The 17,811-nt window shown below is 44.4% G+C and overlaps 1 protein-coding gene across 4 annotated transcripts in view; it reads right to left on the bottom strand.

The window, feature by feature from the left end:
• Nucleotides 1-17,811, bottom strand: part of LOC106568132 (ras-specific guanine nucleotide-releasing factor 2) — a 74,223-nt gene that overhangs the window by 44,231 nt on the left and 12,181 nt on the right. For all 4 annotated transcript variants that reach the window (XR_014380190.1, XM_082960476.1, XM_082960477.1 and 1 more), the window contains exons 2-8: nucleotides 17,592-17,698; nucleotides 15,729-15,876; nucleotides 14,689-14,778; nucleotides 14,323-14,576; nucleotides 14,157-14,236; nucleotides 4,909-5,102; nucleotides 4,620-4,729 (exon numbers count right to left, since the gene is read on the bottom strand). Coding sequence is in view for 3 of the 4 variants with exons in the window: in XM_082960476.1 (XP_082816602.1) it covers nucleotides 4,620-4,729; nucleotides 4,909-5,102; nucleotides 14,157-14,236; nucleotides 14,323-14,576; nucleotides 14,689-14,778; nucleotides 15,729-15,876; nucleotides 17,592-17,698 (983 nt within the window). In the remaining variant the exon portion in view is untranslated. The remainder of the gene's footprint in view (nucleotides 1-4,619; nucleotides 4,730-4,908; nucleotides 5,103-14,156; nucleotides 14,237-14,322; nucleotides 14,577-14,688; nucleotides 14,779-15,728; nucleotides 15,877-17,591; nucleotides 17,699-17,811) is intronic.

The raw sequence follows: 17,811 nt of genomic DNA, 5'->3' as shown, positions 1-17,811 counted from the left end.
TTAGCTACATTATCAACATGACTACCATTAGCTACAGCTACATTATCCACACAGCCACTGTTAGCTGCATAATCCACACAACCACGGTTAGCTACATAATCTACACATCCACCGTTAGCTACATTGTCAACACAAACACTGTTAACTACATTATCACCACAACCACTGTTAGCTATATATACAACATACACGCTGTTATCTACAGCTACCGTTGAAGTCAGAAGTTTACATACACCTTAGCCAAATACATTTAAACTCAGTTTTTCACAATTCCTGACATTTAATCGCAGTAAAAATTCCCTGTTTTAGGTCAGTTAGGACCAACACTTTATTTTAAGAACATGAAATGTCAGAATAATAGTAGAGAGAATGATTTATGTCAGCTTTCATTTCTTTCATCACATTCCCAGTGGGTCAGAAGTTTACATACACTCAATTAGTATTTGGTGTCATTGTCTTTAAATCAGGGCGCTGTGATGGCCACTCCAATACCTTGACTTTGTTGTCCTTAAGCCATTTTGCCACAACGTTGAAGTATGCTTGGGGTCATTGGTCATTTGGAAGACCCATTTGCAACCGAGTTTTAACTTCCTGACTGATGTCTTGAGATGTTGCTTCAATATATCCACATAATTTTCATCCCTCATGATGCCATCTATTCTGTGAAGTGCACCAGTCCCTCCTGCAGCAAAGCACCCCCAAAACATGATGCTGCCAACTAGGGCTGGGCGATATGGACCAAAAGTCATATCCCGATATACACTGCTCAAAAAAATAAAGGGAACACATAAACAACACAATGTAACTCCAAGTCAATCACACTTCTGTGAAATCAAACTGTCCACTTAGGAAGCAACACTGATTGACAATACATTTCACATGCTGTTGTGCAAATGGAATAGACAACACGTGGAAATTATAGGCAATTAGCAAGACACCCCCAATAAAGGAGTGGTTCTACAGGTGGTGACCACAGACCACTTCTCAGTTCCTATGCTTCCTGGCTGATGTTTTGGTCACTTTTGAATGCTGGCGGTGCTTTCACTCTAGTGGTAGCATGAGACGGAGTCTACAACCCAAACAAGTGGCTCAGGTAGTGCAGCTCATCTAGGATGGCACATCAATGCGAGCTGTGGCAAGAAGGTTTGCTGTGTCTGTCAGCGTAGTGTCCAGAGCATGGAGGCGCTACCAGGACACAGGCCAGTACATCAGGAGACGTGGAGGAGGCCGTAGGAGGGCAACAACCCAGCAGCAGGACCGCTACCTCCACCTTTGTGCAAGGAGGAGCAGGAGAAGCACTGCCAGAGCCCTGCAAAATGACCTCCAGCAGGCCACAAATGTGCATGTGTCTGCTCAAACGGTCAGAAACAGACTCCATGAGGGTGGTATGAGGGCCCGACGTCCACAGGTGGGGGTTGTGCTTACAGCCCATCACCGTGCAGGACGTTTGGCATTTGCCAGAGAACACCAAGATTGGCAAATTCGCCACTGGCGCACTGTGCTCTTCACAGATGAAAGCAGGTTCACACTGAGCACGTGACAGACGTGACAGAGTCTGTAGACGCCATGGAGAACGTTCTGCTGCCTGTAACATCCTCCAGCATGACCGGTTTGGCGGTGGGTCAGTCATGGTGTGGGGTGGCATTTCTTTGGGGGGCCGCACAGCCCTCCATGTGTTCGCCAGAGGTAGCCTGACTGCCATTAGGTACCGAGATGAGATCCTCAGACCCCTTGTGAGACCATATGCTGGTGCGGTTGGCCCTGGGTTCCTCCTATTGCAAGACAATGCTAGACCTCATGTGGCTGGAGTGTGTCAGCAGTTCCTGCAAGAGGAAGGCATTGATGCTATGGACTGGCCCACCCGTTCCCCAGACCTGAATCCAATTGAGCACATCTGGGACATCATGTCTCGCTCCATCCACCAACGCCACGTTGCACCACAGACTGTCCAGGAGTTGGCGGATGCTTTAGTCCAGCTCTGGGAGGAGATCCCTCAGGAGACCATCCGCCACCTCATCAGGAGCATGCCCAGGCATTGTAGGGAGGTCATACAGGCACGTGGAGGCCACACACACTACTGAGCCTCATTTTGACTTGTTTTAAGGACATTACATCAAAGTTGGATCAGCCTGTAGTGAGGTTTTCCACTTTAATTTTGAGTGTGACTCCAAATCCAGACCTCCATGGGTTGATAAATTGGATTTCCATTGATTATTTTTGTGTGATTTTGTTGTCAGCACATTCAACTATGTAAAGAAAAAAGTATTTAATAAGATTATTTCTTTCATTCAGATCTAGGATGTGTTGTTTAAGTGTTCCCTTTATTTTTTTGAGCAGTATATTTAGGCTGAATATCGATATAAGATATATATCCCAATATTTTTTCCGCAAAGCGAGAGCAAATGTTCAGTCAAAGTCAAAACCAGATATGACATGTCTTAAGTAGTTTTATTGAAACCGGCTATTTCAGTGAACAGTTGAAAAATCAAATGAATAAATAATAAACAGGGCTCTTCACCTGGTTCAGATTAAATGCTCAGCTGTTCAAATAACAATAACATGTAAACATAAACACTGTATAACAACAGGAGTACCTTTTTTGAAATCAAAGCTCCATAAGGTGCACATTTAAATAAATACAAATATCTTAAACAAAAATAGCCTATAAAATAAAATAGGCCTATCTTTTTCTGAAATAAATATTATATATATTTATGAGAAAAGTCAACTTTTTTTTAGTTTGACAACTTTAAATGGCTTATTAAAATCAAATTACAGATTTCTTCTCCTTTCTAACAAATCCACAGATGCAAATAACGAACATGACAAAATAATAAAGTATGACAAACTCTAGTAAGGGCAGCAATTATATATAAATAAAGAACAAAATAAAGTGCTCAGTTTGAGAAAATGTTTTTTAAACATCAGCCTGAGATTACCATTTGCTTTTTGTTAACTAAATTTCTTATCTGAACAGCCTCAACCAGTTGCACAAGAAACAGACTATCAACTCAATAAACATTTTCCCCCTCTTTTTTTACTTTGATAAACAGTAATGCTGTCTTGAGGTAGACATTAGGCACACTGCGGGAAAATGAAGTTTGCAGTGAGCTTTGTTTCGGGGCTGGAGCTTTTTTGGGTTGTCGACGGCTTGCGGCTGGGGCTTCTGCAGCGCGCAGTTTCACACACTCTTCGTATTGCAGTTTGTGCCACTGTTTTGGTGGTGGTGAAAAAGATTTATAGTGCTTCCACCCCTGGCTGTAACTTTTTTATGGCACTGCCTACATATAACGTGATTTTGTTGCTCATCTGATACTTTGAATCCGAACCATCTCCAAATTACTGAGCCAATTCTTTTTCTTTTACTAACCAATTCCTCCTCAAAACGCTCCGCATACGCTGTTGCTTCCTCCATGTTTGTTGAAGTGTCTGTTCCTGCCCCTCCCCCCTCTGTGCATGAAAGAGGAGGGGCGGGGCGCGGGGAGCAGCGCAGAGAGCTCCGGGTCTGCAGCTTGCTTGGAGCAAGGATCAAAGCGCAAATTTGAACTATATCGATATATGCGAAATGGTCTAATTTCATATCACATTTAAAATATATCGATATATTTTTTATATCGATATATCGCCCAGCCCTACTGCCAACCCCGTGCTTCATGGTTGGGATGGTGTTCTTCGGCTTGCAAGCGTACCCCTTTTCCTCCAAACATAACGATGGTCATTATGACCAAACAGTTCTATTTTTGTTTCATCAGACCAGACGACATTTGCAAACCGTAGTCTGGCTTTTTTATGGCAGTTTTGGAGCAGTTGCTTCTTCCTTGCTCAGCGGCCTTTCAGGTTATGTCGATATAGGACTCGTTTTACTGTGGATATAGATACTTTTGTACCTGTTTCTTCCAGCATCTTCACAAGGTCCTTTGCTGTTGTTCTGGGATTGATTTGCACTTTTCGCACCAAAGTACGCTCATCTCTAGGAGACAGAACGCATCTCCTTCCTGAGCGGTATGACGGCTGCGCGGTCCCATGGTGTTTATACTTGCGTACTATTGTTTGTACAGATGAACGTGGTACCTTCAGGCATTTAAAAAAAGGAGAGCCGCACACCCAAGGAGCTCAGATGCAAAAACTTCAGGCGTTTGGAAATTGCTCCCAAGGATGAACCAGACTTGTGGAGGTCTTGGCTGATTTCTTTTGATTGGCACTGAGTTTGAAGGTAGGCCTTGAAATACATCCACAGGTACACCTCCAATTGACTCAAATTATGTCAATTAGCCTAACAGAAGCTTCTAAAGCCGTGACATAATTTTCTGGAATTCTCCAAGCTGTTTAAAGGCACAGTCAACAGTCACAGTAAACTTCTGACGTACTGGAATTGTGATACAGTGAATTATACGTGAAATAATCTGTCTGTAAACAATTGTTGGAAAAATTACTTGTGTATTGCACAAAGTAGATGTCCTAACCGACTTGCCAAAACTATAGTTTGTTAACAAGAAATTTGTGGAGTGGTTGAAAAACTAGTTTTAATGACTCCAACCTAAGTGTATGTAAACTTCCAACTTCAACTGTACATTATCTACACAACCACTGTTAGCTACAGATACATTATCCACACTCACTTTGACAGCTCCTCTAGTTTGGACTTGGCGAACTCCAGGCTCTTGCGCTCCACGTGCTCATGAGGTGTGTGTGCCAGCAACTCATGGAGAGTGATGATGTAACGAGGAATCTAAAACACAATGGAAAGATGTCTGACTGTCTGTCAGTCAGGCGACATATAGCTCTACAGGTGAGGAGAGAGGAGGTCTGGGCCATATGGTAGATGTGGAAGTTGAGGGGTTGAAGGTCGGAGGTTAATGAGGTCCGGATGTGTGTATGTGTGTGTGCGCGTGCGTGCGTGCGTTTTACCTGAAACATGGGGTATGTGAGGAAGGTCTCCAGCATGCGTTCCTCACAGGCAGTATTAGTCTCATACTGCTTCAGCAGCTTGTCAAAGTCTCTGTTCTGTTTACAGTTGGCCAGGACCTGCAGGCTGTACTGGTGGTTCCTCACAAACTCCTGGTAGATATTCAGCATGGGCAGCAGAATGTCAAACAGGTCCGCTAGAGAGAGAGCAAGAGAGACATTAATACACACATAACTTACACTGAACAAAAATATTTAAAAAAATAAACGCAACCGAGTTACAGTTCACATAAGGAAATGTATTAGGCCCTAATCTATAGATTTAACATGACTGGGAATACAGATATGCATCTGTTTGTCACAAATATCATTTTTTAAAGGTAGGGGCGTGGATCATAAAAACAGTCAGTATCTGGTGTAACCACCATTTTCCTCATGCAGCGTGACACATCTCTTTCGCATAGAGTTGATCAGGCTGTTGATTGTGGCCTGTGGAATGTTGTCCCACTCTTCAATGGCTGTGCAAAGTTGCTGCATATTGGTGGGAACTGGAACATGCTGATGCACACGTCAATCCAGAGCATCCCAAACATGCTCAATCGGTGACATGTCTGGTGAGTATGCAGGCCAGCTTCCAAGAATTGTGTACAGATCCCTGCAACATGGGGCCGTGCATTATGATGCTGAAACATGAGGTGATGGCGGTGGATGAATGGCACGACAATGGGCTTCAGGATCTCGTCATGGTATCTCTGTGCATTCAAATTGCCATCAGTAAAATGCAATTGTGTTTGAAGCTTATGCCTGCCTTCCCATACCATAACCCCACCGCCACCATTGAAAATTAGTCCCTTTCTTCAACAAGCCATACAAAGCTGGTTACAATTTCAGTTTTATCCTCCAGAAAATATATAATAAAAAAAAAAAATGTTATTATATTTATTAATGATATTATTAATAGAAACTGTGGAGTTATGTCACATAGTGTAGCTATCGAAAATATATGTGAATGTCTGCTCAATCCAAACTTACAACCAACTGATTGCAGCATTACCACATGGAGGAGGCAAGTGGAAAAGGGAGAAGGTAGGGACTGTTTTGCCTGCCATATATTAAAGATACAAATTGGCTGAAAGGAATTGAGATAAATAGATGAATATACCAGTTTCATTTGAGGACAGAAATGTTGACAGCTGCGCCATACAGGTTGCAAAACAAATGGGATGAGATTTTTGATGTACCGATTCCATGGCACATGGTTTATGAACTGGTACAAAAAACAACATCTGATTCAACACTTGAGTTTTTCAATGGAAATTATCATACAAAATTATTGCCACCAACAGAATGCTATATACAGTTGAAGTCAGAAGTTTACATGGAGTCATTAAAACTCATTTTTCAACCACTCCACAAATTTCTTGTTAACAAACTATAGTTTTGACATGTCAGTTAGGACAACTACTTTGTGCATGACACAAGTAATTTTTCCAACAATTTTTTACAGACAGATTATTATTATTTTACTAGGCAAGTCAGTTTAGAACAAATTCTTATTTTCAATGACAGCCTAGGAACAGTGAGTTAACTGCCTTGTTCAGGGGCAGAACGACAGATTTGTACCTTGTCAGCTCAGGGATTTGAACTTGCAACCTTTCAGTTACTAGTCCAACGCCCTAACCACTACGCTGCTACGCTGCCGCTCACTTAAAAATCACTGAATCACAATTCCAGTGGGTCAGAAATGTACATACACTAAGTTGACTGTGCCTTTAAACAGCTTGGAAAATTCCAAGAAATGATGTCATGGCTTTAGAAGCATCTGATAGGCTAATTGACATCATTTGAGTCAATTGGAGGTGTACCTGGGGATGTATTTCAAGGGTTACCTTCAAACTCAGTGCCTCTTTGCTTGACATCATGGGAAAATCCAAAGAAATCAGCCAAGACCTCAGAAAAAAATTTGTAGACCTCCACAAGTCTGGTTCATCCTTGGGAGCAATTTCCAAATGCCTGAAGGTACCACGTTCATCTGTACAAACAATAGTACGCAAGTATAAACACCATGGGACCACGCAGCCGTCATACAGCTCAGGAAGGAGACGCGTTCTGTCTCCTAGAGATGAATGTACTTTGGTGTGAAACGTACAAATCAATTCCAGAACAACAGCAAAGGACCTTGTGAAGATGCTGGAGGAAACAGGTACAAAAGTATCTATATCCACAGTAAAACGAGTCCTATATTGACATAACCTGAAAGGCCGCTCAGCAAGGAAGAAGCCACTGCTCCAAAACCACCATAAAAAAGCCAGACTACGGTTTGCAACTGCACATGGGGACAAAGATATTACTTTTTGGAGAAATGTCCTCTGGTCTGATGAAAGAAAAATAGAACTGTTTGGCCATAATGACCATCGTTATGTTTGGAGGAAAAAGGGGGAGGCTTGCAAGCCGAAGAACACCATCCCAACCGTGATGCACGGGGGTGGCAGCATCATGTTGTGGGGGTGCTTTGCTGCAGGAGGGACTGGTGCACTTCACAAAATAGATGACATCATGAGGGTGGAAAATTATGTGGATATATTGAAGCAACATCTCAAGACATCAGTCAGGAAGTTAAAGCTTGGTCGCAAATGGGTCTTCCAAATGGACAATGACCCAAGCATACTTCCAAAGTTGTGGCAAAATGGCTTAAGGACAACAAAGTCAAGGTATTGGAGTGGCCATCACAAAGCCCTGACCTCAAGCCTATAAAACATTTGTGAGCAGAACTGAAAAAGCGTGTACGAGCAAGGAGGCCTACAAACCTTACTCAGTTACACCAGCTCCGTCAGGAGGAATGGGCCAAAATTCACCCAACTATTGTGGGAAGCTTGTGGAAGGCTACCCTAAACGTTTGACCCAAGTTAAACAATTTAAAGGCAATTCTACCAAATACTAATTGAGAGTGTATGTAAACGTCTGACCCACTGGGAATGTGATCAAAGAAATGAAAGCTGAAATAAATAATTGTCTCTACTATTATTCTGACATTTCAAATTCTTAAAATAAAGTGGTGATCCTAACCTAACTGACAGGGAATTTTTACTGGGATTAAATGTCAGGAATTGTGAAAATCTGAGTTTAAATGAATTTGGCTAATTTGTATGTAAACTTCCGACTTCAACTGTATATGGGGCATACAACAATCTCAGCTCTGTAGATTTTGCAAAGTGTCACGTCCTGACCAGCAGAGGGTGTTGTTGTGTAGTTTTTGGTCAGGACGTGGCAGAGTATGTCTGTGTATGTATGTTCTGGGTGTTGTGTTTCTATGTGGGTCTGTGTGGCTCCCGATCAGGGACAGCTGGTTATCGTTGTTCTTGATTGGGAGTCATATAATTAGGAGTATGTTTGTCACTTGGGTTTGTGGGTGGTTGAGTTAACACTGCTATTCGTTTTGTTCATATGTAGCCTGTTAGCGTGTTGTGAGTGTTTTCTGTGTATACTTTACTTAATTATATTAAAAGATATCCACATTCCGCATGCAGTTTGGTCTCTTCAACACAGCTTCAACATTTATGACAGAACCACCCACCACAACAAGACCAAGCAGCGGAAAAAGGAGAAGAGGAACACTAATTATATGGACTATGGTGAAGAATGGACTTGGGAAGAGATTCTGGACGGGGCTGGACCTTGGCACCAGCCTGGGGAATACCGTCGCCCACGGGAGGAGTTGGAGGAAGCTAAGGCAGAGAGGAGGCGACATGAGGCTAGGAACGCGCTGGCGAAGAAGCCGGAGAGGCACCCCCAATCATTTTTTTGTGGGGGGCATACGGGTAGTTTGGCTAGGCCTAAGAAGAGCCATAAGCCAGCTACCCGTGAGTATATGGAGGAGCGTATGAGGTGGAGGGCACCGTGTTTCGCTGAAGTGCGCACTATCTCGCCCATACGCACGCACAGTCCGGTGCCCGCCATTCCAGCCCCTCGCAGATGCCGTGCTAGAGTGGGCATCCAGCCTGGTAGGAGGGTGCCTGCGCAGCGCGTCTGGTCGCCGGTACGCCTCCTAGGACCAGGCTACCCTACGCCCGCTCTACGTACGGCAACCATCAGGCCCCTGCACAGCCCAGTTCGCCCTGTACCAGCACCCCGCTCGTACAGAGCTGCTAGTTCCAGCCAGGACGGGTTGTGCAGGCGGTGCGGTCACGGCCACCTGTGCGCCTCCATGGCCGAGTCTTTCCGGTTCCCGCCTCTCGTGCTATCCCGGAAGTGAGTACCTCCAGTCTGGCACGACCATACCAGCAACCCGGACCAAGCTTCCCATTAGTCAGCCTAGTCCTGTTCAGCCTGTTCTCGCACTAGTCCTGGGGTGCGTGTATCCAGCCTGGTACCTCCTCTACCAGCCCCACGCATCAGGCGTCCAGTGCGTCAGCCCAGCCTCGAGAGCCCGGCACCAGTGTGCAGTCCAGAGTATCCGGCACCAGTGTGCAGTCCAGAGTATCCGGCACCAGTGTGCAGTCCAGAGTATCCGGCACCAGTGTGCAGTCCAGAGTATCCGGCACCAGTGTGCAGTCCAGAGTATCCGGCACCAGTGTGCAGTCCAGAGTATCCGGCACCAGTGTGCAGTCCAGAGTATCCGGCACCAGTGTGCAGTCCGGAACCGAAGGGGTCTGCCTGCGACCCGGAACCGAAGGGGTCTGCCTGCGACCCGGAACCGAAGGGGTCTGCCTGCGACCCGGAACCGGGTGAGTCTGCCTACGATCCGGAAATAAATATAATTAACTGTGAACTAAAAGAATCTGCCTATGACCCAGAACCCAATGAGTCTGCCTACAGCGTTAACCGGAGGGAGTATGCCTACGACCTGGAATGGAAAGAGTCTGCCCATGAGCCACAACGGAGTGAGTCTGTCTATGACCCGGACCCCAATGAGTCTGCTTACAACCTGGAGGGCAGGAGGCCTCCAGGATAGGTGGGTTGGGGAGGGGGGGGTGTAGCACAGTGCCGTCGTTGACGGCAGCCACCCTCCCTTCCCTCCCTTATTGTTTAGGGGGGTATTTGTATTTGTTTTTGTTGTGGTTTTGGGGGATTTTGTGGTTTCTTTTTTAGGTGCATTCGGGGTATGCACCTTTAGGGGGGGGGGGGGGGGTACTGTCAGCAGAGGGTGTTGTTGTGTAGTTTTTGGTCAGGACGTGGCAGAGTATGTCTGTGTATGTGTGTTCTGGGCGTTGTGTTTCTATGTGGGTCTGTGTGGCTCCCGATCAGGGACAGCTGGTTATCGTTGTTCCTGATTGGGAGTCATATAATTAGGAGTATGTTTGTCACTTGGGTTTGTGGGTGGTTGAGTTAACACTGCTATTCGTTTTGTTCGTATGTAGCCTGTCGTGAATGTTTATTGTTTTCTGTGTATACTTTACTTAATTATATTAAAAGATGAGTATCCACATTCCGCATGCAGTTTGGTCTCTTCAACACGGCTTCAACATTTATGACACAAAGAGACAGAATCACTAGAAATGTATTATGGTATTGCCCCTATGTAACTTGTTTCTGGTCACAGGTTCAGGAACGGTAATAAATATCACAACTTTCACTCAAAATGAACCTTACAAATAGCAGTGTTGAGCGATTTGGAAAGCCATAGTCAGTCAATAAATAATATAATAATACTTGTGGGAAAGATTTGAATCTTTAGCTCACAATCTATGGATATTATACAATTAAAGGATCAAAATGTATGTAAAACAGCACAATTTAAAAATATATGGCACATGGAAACCAAACGAGGGTGGTCTATGGTGATAGGTGGGATGGGCTGAGAGTGGCTGAGGGGTGGGATTAAAGAGTTTATGTTTGGTAATGTATTATTGTTATCTGATTGCTTTATATAAAAGTAACATGTATATGTAAAATGTATGTATATGAAGCAGAAAAGCTGTAAAAAAAAACAAAGAAGATATGAGTCCCTGGTGAGGAAGACGAGCACACAGATGAGCTTTCCTGAGGCTTTCCTGAGGTTTCTAACAGTTTGAGCAGGAATTCTTCAGTTGTGCAAACCCACAGTTTAATCAGCTGTCTGGGTAGCTGGTCTTAGACGATCCCGCAGGTGAAGAACTTGGATGTGAAGGTCCTGGGCTGGCGTGGTTACAGGTGGTCTGCAGTTGTGAGGCCGGTTGGACGTACTGCCAAATTCTCTAAAATGACAAAGCCACCTCGGCTTATGGTTGAGAAATGTGTTAATTCTCTGGCAACAGCTCTGGTGGACATTCAGTCAGCATTCCAATTGCACACTCACTCATAACTTCAGACATCTGTGGCATTGTGTTGTGTGACAAAACTGCACATTTTACAGTGGCCTATTATTGCCCCCAGCACAAGGTGCACCTGTGTAATGATCATAGTGTTTAATCATCTTCTTGACATGCCACACTTGTCAGGTGGATGGATTATCTTGGCAAAGGAGAAATGCTCACTAACAGTGATGTAAACAAATTTATGTAAACTGGAAACCACATATCCTGAGGCTGCATTTATTGTAGCTGGGGATTTTAACAAGGCTAATCTGAAAACAAGGCTCCCTAAATTTTATCAGCATATATAGAATGCGCGACCTGGGCTGGCAAAATTCTGGATCATTGTTACTCTAACTTCGCCGACGCATACAAAGCCCTCCCTTGCGCTCCTTTCGGCAAATCAGACCACGACTCCATTTTGTTGCTCCCAGCCTATAGACAGAAACTAAAACAGGAAACGCCTGTGCTCAGGTCTGTTCAACTCTGGTCCGACCAATCTGATTCCATGCTTCAAGATTGCTTTGATCACGTAGACTGGGATATATTCCCGGATAGCGTCGAACAACAACATTGATGTATACGCTGATTCGGAGAGCGAGTTTATTAGCAAGTGCATTGGTGATGTTGTACCCACGGCAACTATTAAAACCTTCCCCAACCAGAAACCGTGGCTTGATGGCAGCATTCGCGCAAAACTGAAAGCGCGAACCACTGCTTTTAATCAGGGCAAGGCGACCGGAAACATGACCGAATACAAACAGTGTAGCTATTCCCTCCGCAAGGCAATCAAACAACCTAAACGTCAGTATAGAGACAAAGTAGAGTCGCAATTCAACGGCTCAGACACGAGAGGTATGTGGCAAGGTCTACAGTCAATCATGGACTACAAAAAGAAAACCAGCCCTGTCGCGGACCCCGATGTCTTGCTCCCACAAAAACTAAATAACTTCTTTGCCCGCTTTGAGGACAATACACGGCCCACTACCAAAACCTGTGGGCTCTCCTTCACCGCAGCCAACGTGAGTAAAACATTTAAACATGTTAACCCTCGCAAGGCTGCCGGCCCAGACGGCATTCGTACCGCGTCCTCAGAGCATGCGCAGACCAGCTGGCTGGTGTGTTTACGGACATATTCAATCAATCCCTATCCCAGTCTGTTGTCCCCACATGCTTCAAGAGGGCCACCAGTGTTCCTTTCCCCAAGAAAGCTAAGGTAACTGAGCTAAACGACTATCACTTCCATCATCATGAAGTCCCTTGAGAGACTAGTCAAGGATCATATCACCTCCACCCTACCTGACACCCTAGACCCACTCCAATTTGCTTACCGCCCCAATAGGTCCACAGACAACGCAATATCACACTGCCCTATCCCATCTGGACAAGAGGAATACCTATGTAAGAATGCGGTTCATCGACTACAGCTCAGCATTTAACACCATAGCACCCTCCAAACTCGTCATTAAGCTCGAGACCCAGACCCGCCCTGTGCAACTTGGTCCTGGATTTCCTGACGGGACGCCCACCAGGTGGTAAGGGTAGGAAACAACATCTCCACCCCGCTGATCCTCAACACTGGGGCCCCACAAGGGTGCATTCTCAGCCCTCTCCTGTACTCCCTGTTCACCCATGACTGAGTGGCCATGCATGCCTCCAACTCAATCATCAGGTTTGCAGACGACACTACAGTGGTAGGCTTGATTACCAACAACGACGAGATGGCCTACAGGGAGGAGGTAAGGGCCCTCGGAGTGTGGTGTCAGGAAAATAACCTCTCACTCAACGTCAAAAAAACAAAGGAGATGATCGTGGACTTCAAGAAACAGCAGAGGGAGCACCCACCTATCCACATCGACGGGACAGCAGTGGAGAAGGTGGAAAGTTTTAAGTCCCTCGGCGTACACATCACGGACAAATGGAAATGGTCCACCCACACAGACAGCGTGGTGAAGAAGGCGCAGCAGTTCCTCTTCAACCTCAGGAGGCTGAAGAAATTTGGCTTGTCACCAAAAACACTCACAAGTTTTTACAGATGCACAATCGAGAGCATCCTGTCGGACTGTATCACCGCCTGGTACGGCAACTGCTCCCCCCACAAATGTAAGGCTCTCCAGAGGGTAGTGAGGTCTGCACAACGCATCACCAGGGGCAAACTACCTGCCCTCCAGGACACCTACACCACCCGATGTCACAGGAAGGCCAAAAAGATCATCAAGGACAACAACCACCTGAGCCACTGCCTGTTCACCCCGCTATCATCCAGAAGGCGAGGTGTACAGGTGCATCAAAGCTGGCACCGAGAGACTGAAAAACAGCTTCTATCTCAAGGACATCAGACTGTTAAACAGCCATCACTAACATTGAGTGGCTGCTGCCAACATACTGACTGAAATCTCTAGCCACTTTAATAATTAAAATTGGATGTAATAAATGTATCACTAGTCACTTTAAACAATGCCACTTTATATAATGCCTACATACCCTACATTACTCATCTCATATGTATATACTGTACTCTATACCATCTACTGCATCTTGCCTATGCCGTTTGGCCATCGCTCATCCATATATTTGTATGTACATATTCTTATTCATTCCTTTACACTTATGTGTAAAAAGTAGTTGTTGTGAAATTGTTAGATTACTTGTTAGATATTACAGCATGGTCGGAACTAGAAGCACAAACATTTCGCTACATTCGCATTAACATCTGCTAACCTTGTGTATGTGACCAATAAAATTGGATTTGATTTGTGCACACATTTTTTTGTGTATCGAAAATACATGGGATCTTTTATTTCAGCTCATGAAACATGGGACCAACACTTTACTTGCTACATTCATATTTTTGTTCATAGCTAGATTCATGCACAGATCCTAGAAATACAATACATTGATAGAACAGGTCACAAGACGATTCCATATTGATAATCGAAGAGGTCAGCATTAAATAACCCACTGTTTGAGCACTCTACTCACCCAGCACCAGAGTGGGCCAGTTGGCTATCCGAGCCTTCAGCCCCTGGTGGAAGATCTCATGGAGGAACATGATGGTCTCACTGAGGACAGAGAGAAGAAGAAGAGATGTAGTTGAGATCTCAGGCCTACCAGGTGAAGAAGATGCTTTCATATGTATGTGTGTTACCTGTTGAGGAAGATGCTGCTGACGTCATCGTGGCTGATGGGAGGTTTCTTGGAGCTGGCGGCCATACGTAGTGGTCTGAGGAAGAAGTTGACCAGGACAGAGAGCTGGCATACGTACTCTGTCTCTGCCTCCACCATGTTAAATACGATGTGGTTCCTCTTCCTCATGTTCTCAGCTTGTGGAGAACAGATGTAGTCCTGAACAATGATCTTCCACTTCCTCCGACACAGCCAGCCTCGCATGAAACTCTGGACCTGGAGGGGAGACAGGACACACCGGTCAGAATACACACATAAATATAGGTCAGAATACCTATCAAAACCTTGAGGGAAAGTAATCAAATACCGTAAAGACAATTGCTGATACCTTTTTGATCTTTTTAATGTCTGGATCCTCCTCCTCTTGATTAGTCTGCCAAGGCAGCATCCTTTCCTTTTCCTTATTCAACAGTACGATCTCAAAGAACACAGTCAACAGTCAGATCCATGTGAGTGTGTGTGTATGTGTGTGTGCGTATGTGTGTGTGTGTGTGTGTGTGTGTGTGTGTGTGTGTGTGTGTGTGTGTGTGTGTGTGTGTGTGTGTGTGTGTGTGTGTGTGTGTGTGTGTGTGTGTGTGTATGTGTGTGTATGTGTGTGTATCTGTGTGTGTATATGTGTGCGTGGGGCATTGGTGTAAAGTACTCAAGTAGTTTTTTGGGGGTTATCTGTACTTTACGTTACTATTTATATTTGGGGCAACTTTTACTTTTACTTCACTACATTCCTAAAGAAAATGATGTACTTTTTACTCCATACATTTTCCATGACACCCAAAAGTACTCGTTACATTTTGAATGCTTAGCAGGACAGGAAAATGGTCCAATTTACACACTTATCAAGAGAACATCCCATGTCATCTACTGCCTCTGATCTGGTGGACTCACTAAACACAAATACATCTTTTATAAATTATGTCTGAGTGTTGGAGTGTGCCTTTGGCTATCCGTAAATTTTAAAAACAAGAAAATGGTGCTGTCTGCTTTGCTTAATATAAGGGATTTGAAATGATTGATACTTTTACTTTTGATACTTAAGCATATTTTGAACCAAATACTTTTAGACTTTTACTAAAGTAATATTTTACTGGGTGACTTCCACTTTTACTTGAGTAACTTTCCATTAAGGTATCTATACTTTTACTCAAGTATGACCATTGGGTAATTTGTCCACCACTGGCTATGTGTGTGTGGCTGCGTATGTGTGTGCGGTGTGCATGTGTATGTATGTATGTATGTATGTATGTATGTATGTATGTATGTATGTATGTATGTATGTATGTATGTATGTATGTATGTATGTATGTATGTATGTATGTATGTATGTATGCATGTATGCATGTATGTATGTATGTGTATGAGTGTGTGTACCTCTGCTTTCAGCCTCTCTATCTCTGTGTCCTGGTCCTCTAGCTGGGTGCGTAGCTGGTTGGCTGCCACCTTCTCTGTCTCCATGATCAGGACCAGGTGGATGTACTTCTGCATCAGGACCTCGCGTTCAATGATGATGTCAGAGTAACTAGAGGTGGAATGGTAAGTGTTGAATGTTAAAACTAAGTTGACATGGTGAACATTGCACAGTGAACATCCCAAAAGCATTACGCTTGATACATATTACCAAGAAACATCATTTTCAAAGTTAACATTATAGCATTAATTTATTCATAATCCATCAATGTTAATTAGTAACAGCAGAACATACACATCTAGTTCAGTGGTAGTCTCTGGGAGGGAGGGAGGGAGGGAGGGAGGGAGGGAGGGAGGGAGGGAGGGAGGGAGGGAGGGGAGGGAGGTGTAGAGAGAGCGAGACAGAGATGTTATGATTAGTGGGATCAAGAGAAGAGACAGAGAGAGCGAGGCAGAGTGTTGAGGTCAGGGCTGTGTTGTAATCACTGTGGCAGTACAGCACCAAAATGTGACCTAAATGTGAACTGCTCTGAGCAGAGCACGCACAGACACACACACACACACACACACACACACACACACACACACACACACACACACACACACACACCACACACACACACACACACACACACACACACACACACACACACACACACACACTGTGGCGGATGAATCAGAATTAGTTGGGTAACATAGATAATTAAGATGTTTTATTTGCATAATATGCTTATGTGAGATACTTGTCATTAGAATGTATCCCTTTGGACTTTGGTGTTGACAGTTGCACGTCTTCCCTTATCTAGGGCTCAGTCACTTGGGGCCCAGAGAGGGGAGAGGTCAGGCTTGTCTTTCACATGTCCCTGGTGCTATGCAGAATATCAGAAAGGGAAGAGGACAGAATGGAACATTGTCTACATATGTGTGTGTATCTTACTGAGGATGGGCCTCTATGAGATAGCACTGACAGAGGAGATTTATGATGTCTTTGGGTAATAAAGCCTAAAGAGCATTCCAGAGGACATGAGCTAATGGTTCTGTTCTATACCGTACCAGGGAGAGACGGTTCCAGTTTGGAGTAGGAGGACCAGACTCTGGTCTATACAATGAACACTGTTGACACAGCAGTTGCTGTCTGCTTTGTTTTATAGATATCTTTCATACAAAACTTAGCCTTGTGACCCATTCTATGTATCTGTGGTTCGTCATGTACGTTGAGAGGGGTGTATCTTGGCTATAAAAGATCTTTGTACTTTTGTGTTGACACTTGCAATGGTTCATTAGAGATAGCGCAACATTGAAAGTCAAAGTGCTTTTGCAAAGCTCTTATTATTAAAGATGTAGTTTAAGTATAACTCTGATTGGTGTGTGAAGTTTGTAACTCTCCTCATTTGGTAATGCAGAAATTAGCCACCACAACACACACACACACACACACACACACACACACACACACACACACACACACACACACACACACACACACACACACACACACATACACACACACACACACACACACACACACACACACACACACACACACACACACCTCTTACAAATGGAGCAGACATGTGGAGAGGGGATTGTGTGTGTGTGTGTGTTTAGCGTGTGGATCACTATACAGTCACTGTGTGTCTTAGAGTAGATCAAGCCACACTGTCTACGTAGGGGAGAGTCAGCTGTTGAATTTACATGTGTCATGAGTACAACAAGTAAGCCAGACCCAAATCAAGCCCTAACTCATATCCTTCCCCTAGCCCCTAGCTGCTACCTCTTGTAAAGAGGTGTTGAGGTTTTGTTGTTGGATAGACTCCACCCTCTTACCTGGCCTGTTGGATATACTCCACCCACTTGTTGCATTCTGACTCCTCCTCTGTCCGCAGCTCCAGAGGCTTCTGACCGTCATGGCCAAACACCACCAGGAAGTAGTGCTGGAGGAAACAGGAAACAGAAATACTATTACAAGGAAGTAAACAGGAAATAGAATCAACATGTGAAGGTGCTACTCAATCAATTGCAGGTATCAGATCAAATCAAATCAAAG

The sequence above is a fragment of the Salmo salar genome, chromosome 13, assembly GCF_965601325.2.
Source record: "Salmo salar chromosome 13, fSalSal1, whole genome shotgun sequence".
Lineage (NCBI taxonomy): Eukaryota > Metazoa > Chordata > Actinopteri > Salmoniformes > Salmonidae > Salmo > Salmo salar.
Note: the sequence above shows the minus strand (reverse complement) of the source record. Positions and strands in the feature narration are given on the sequence as shown.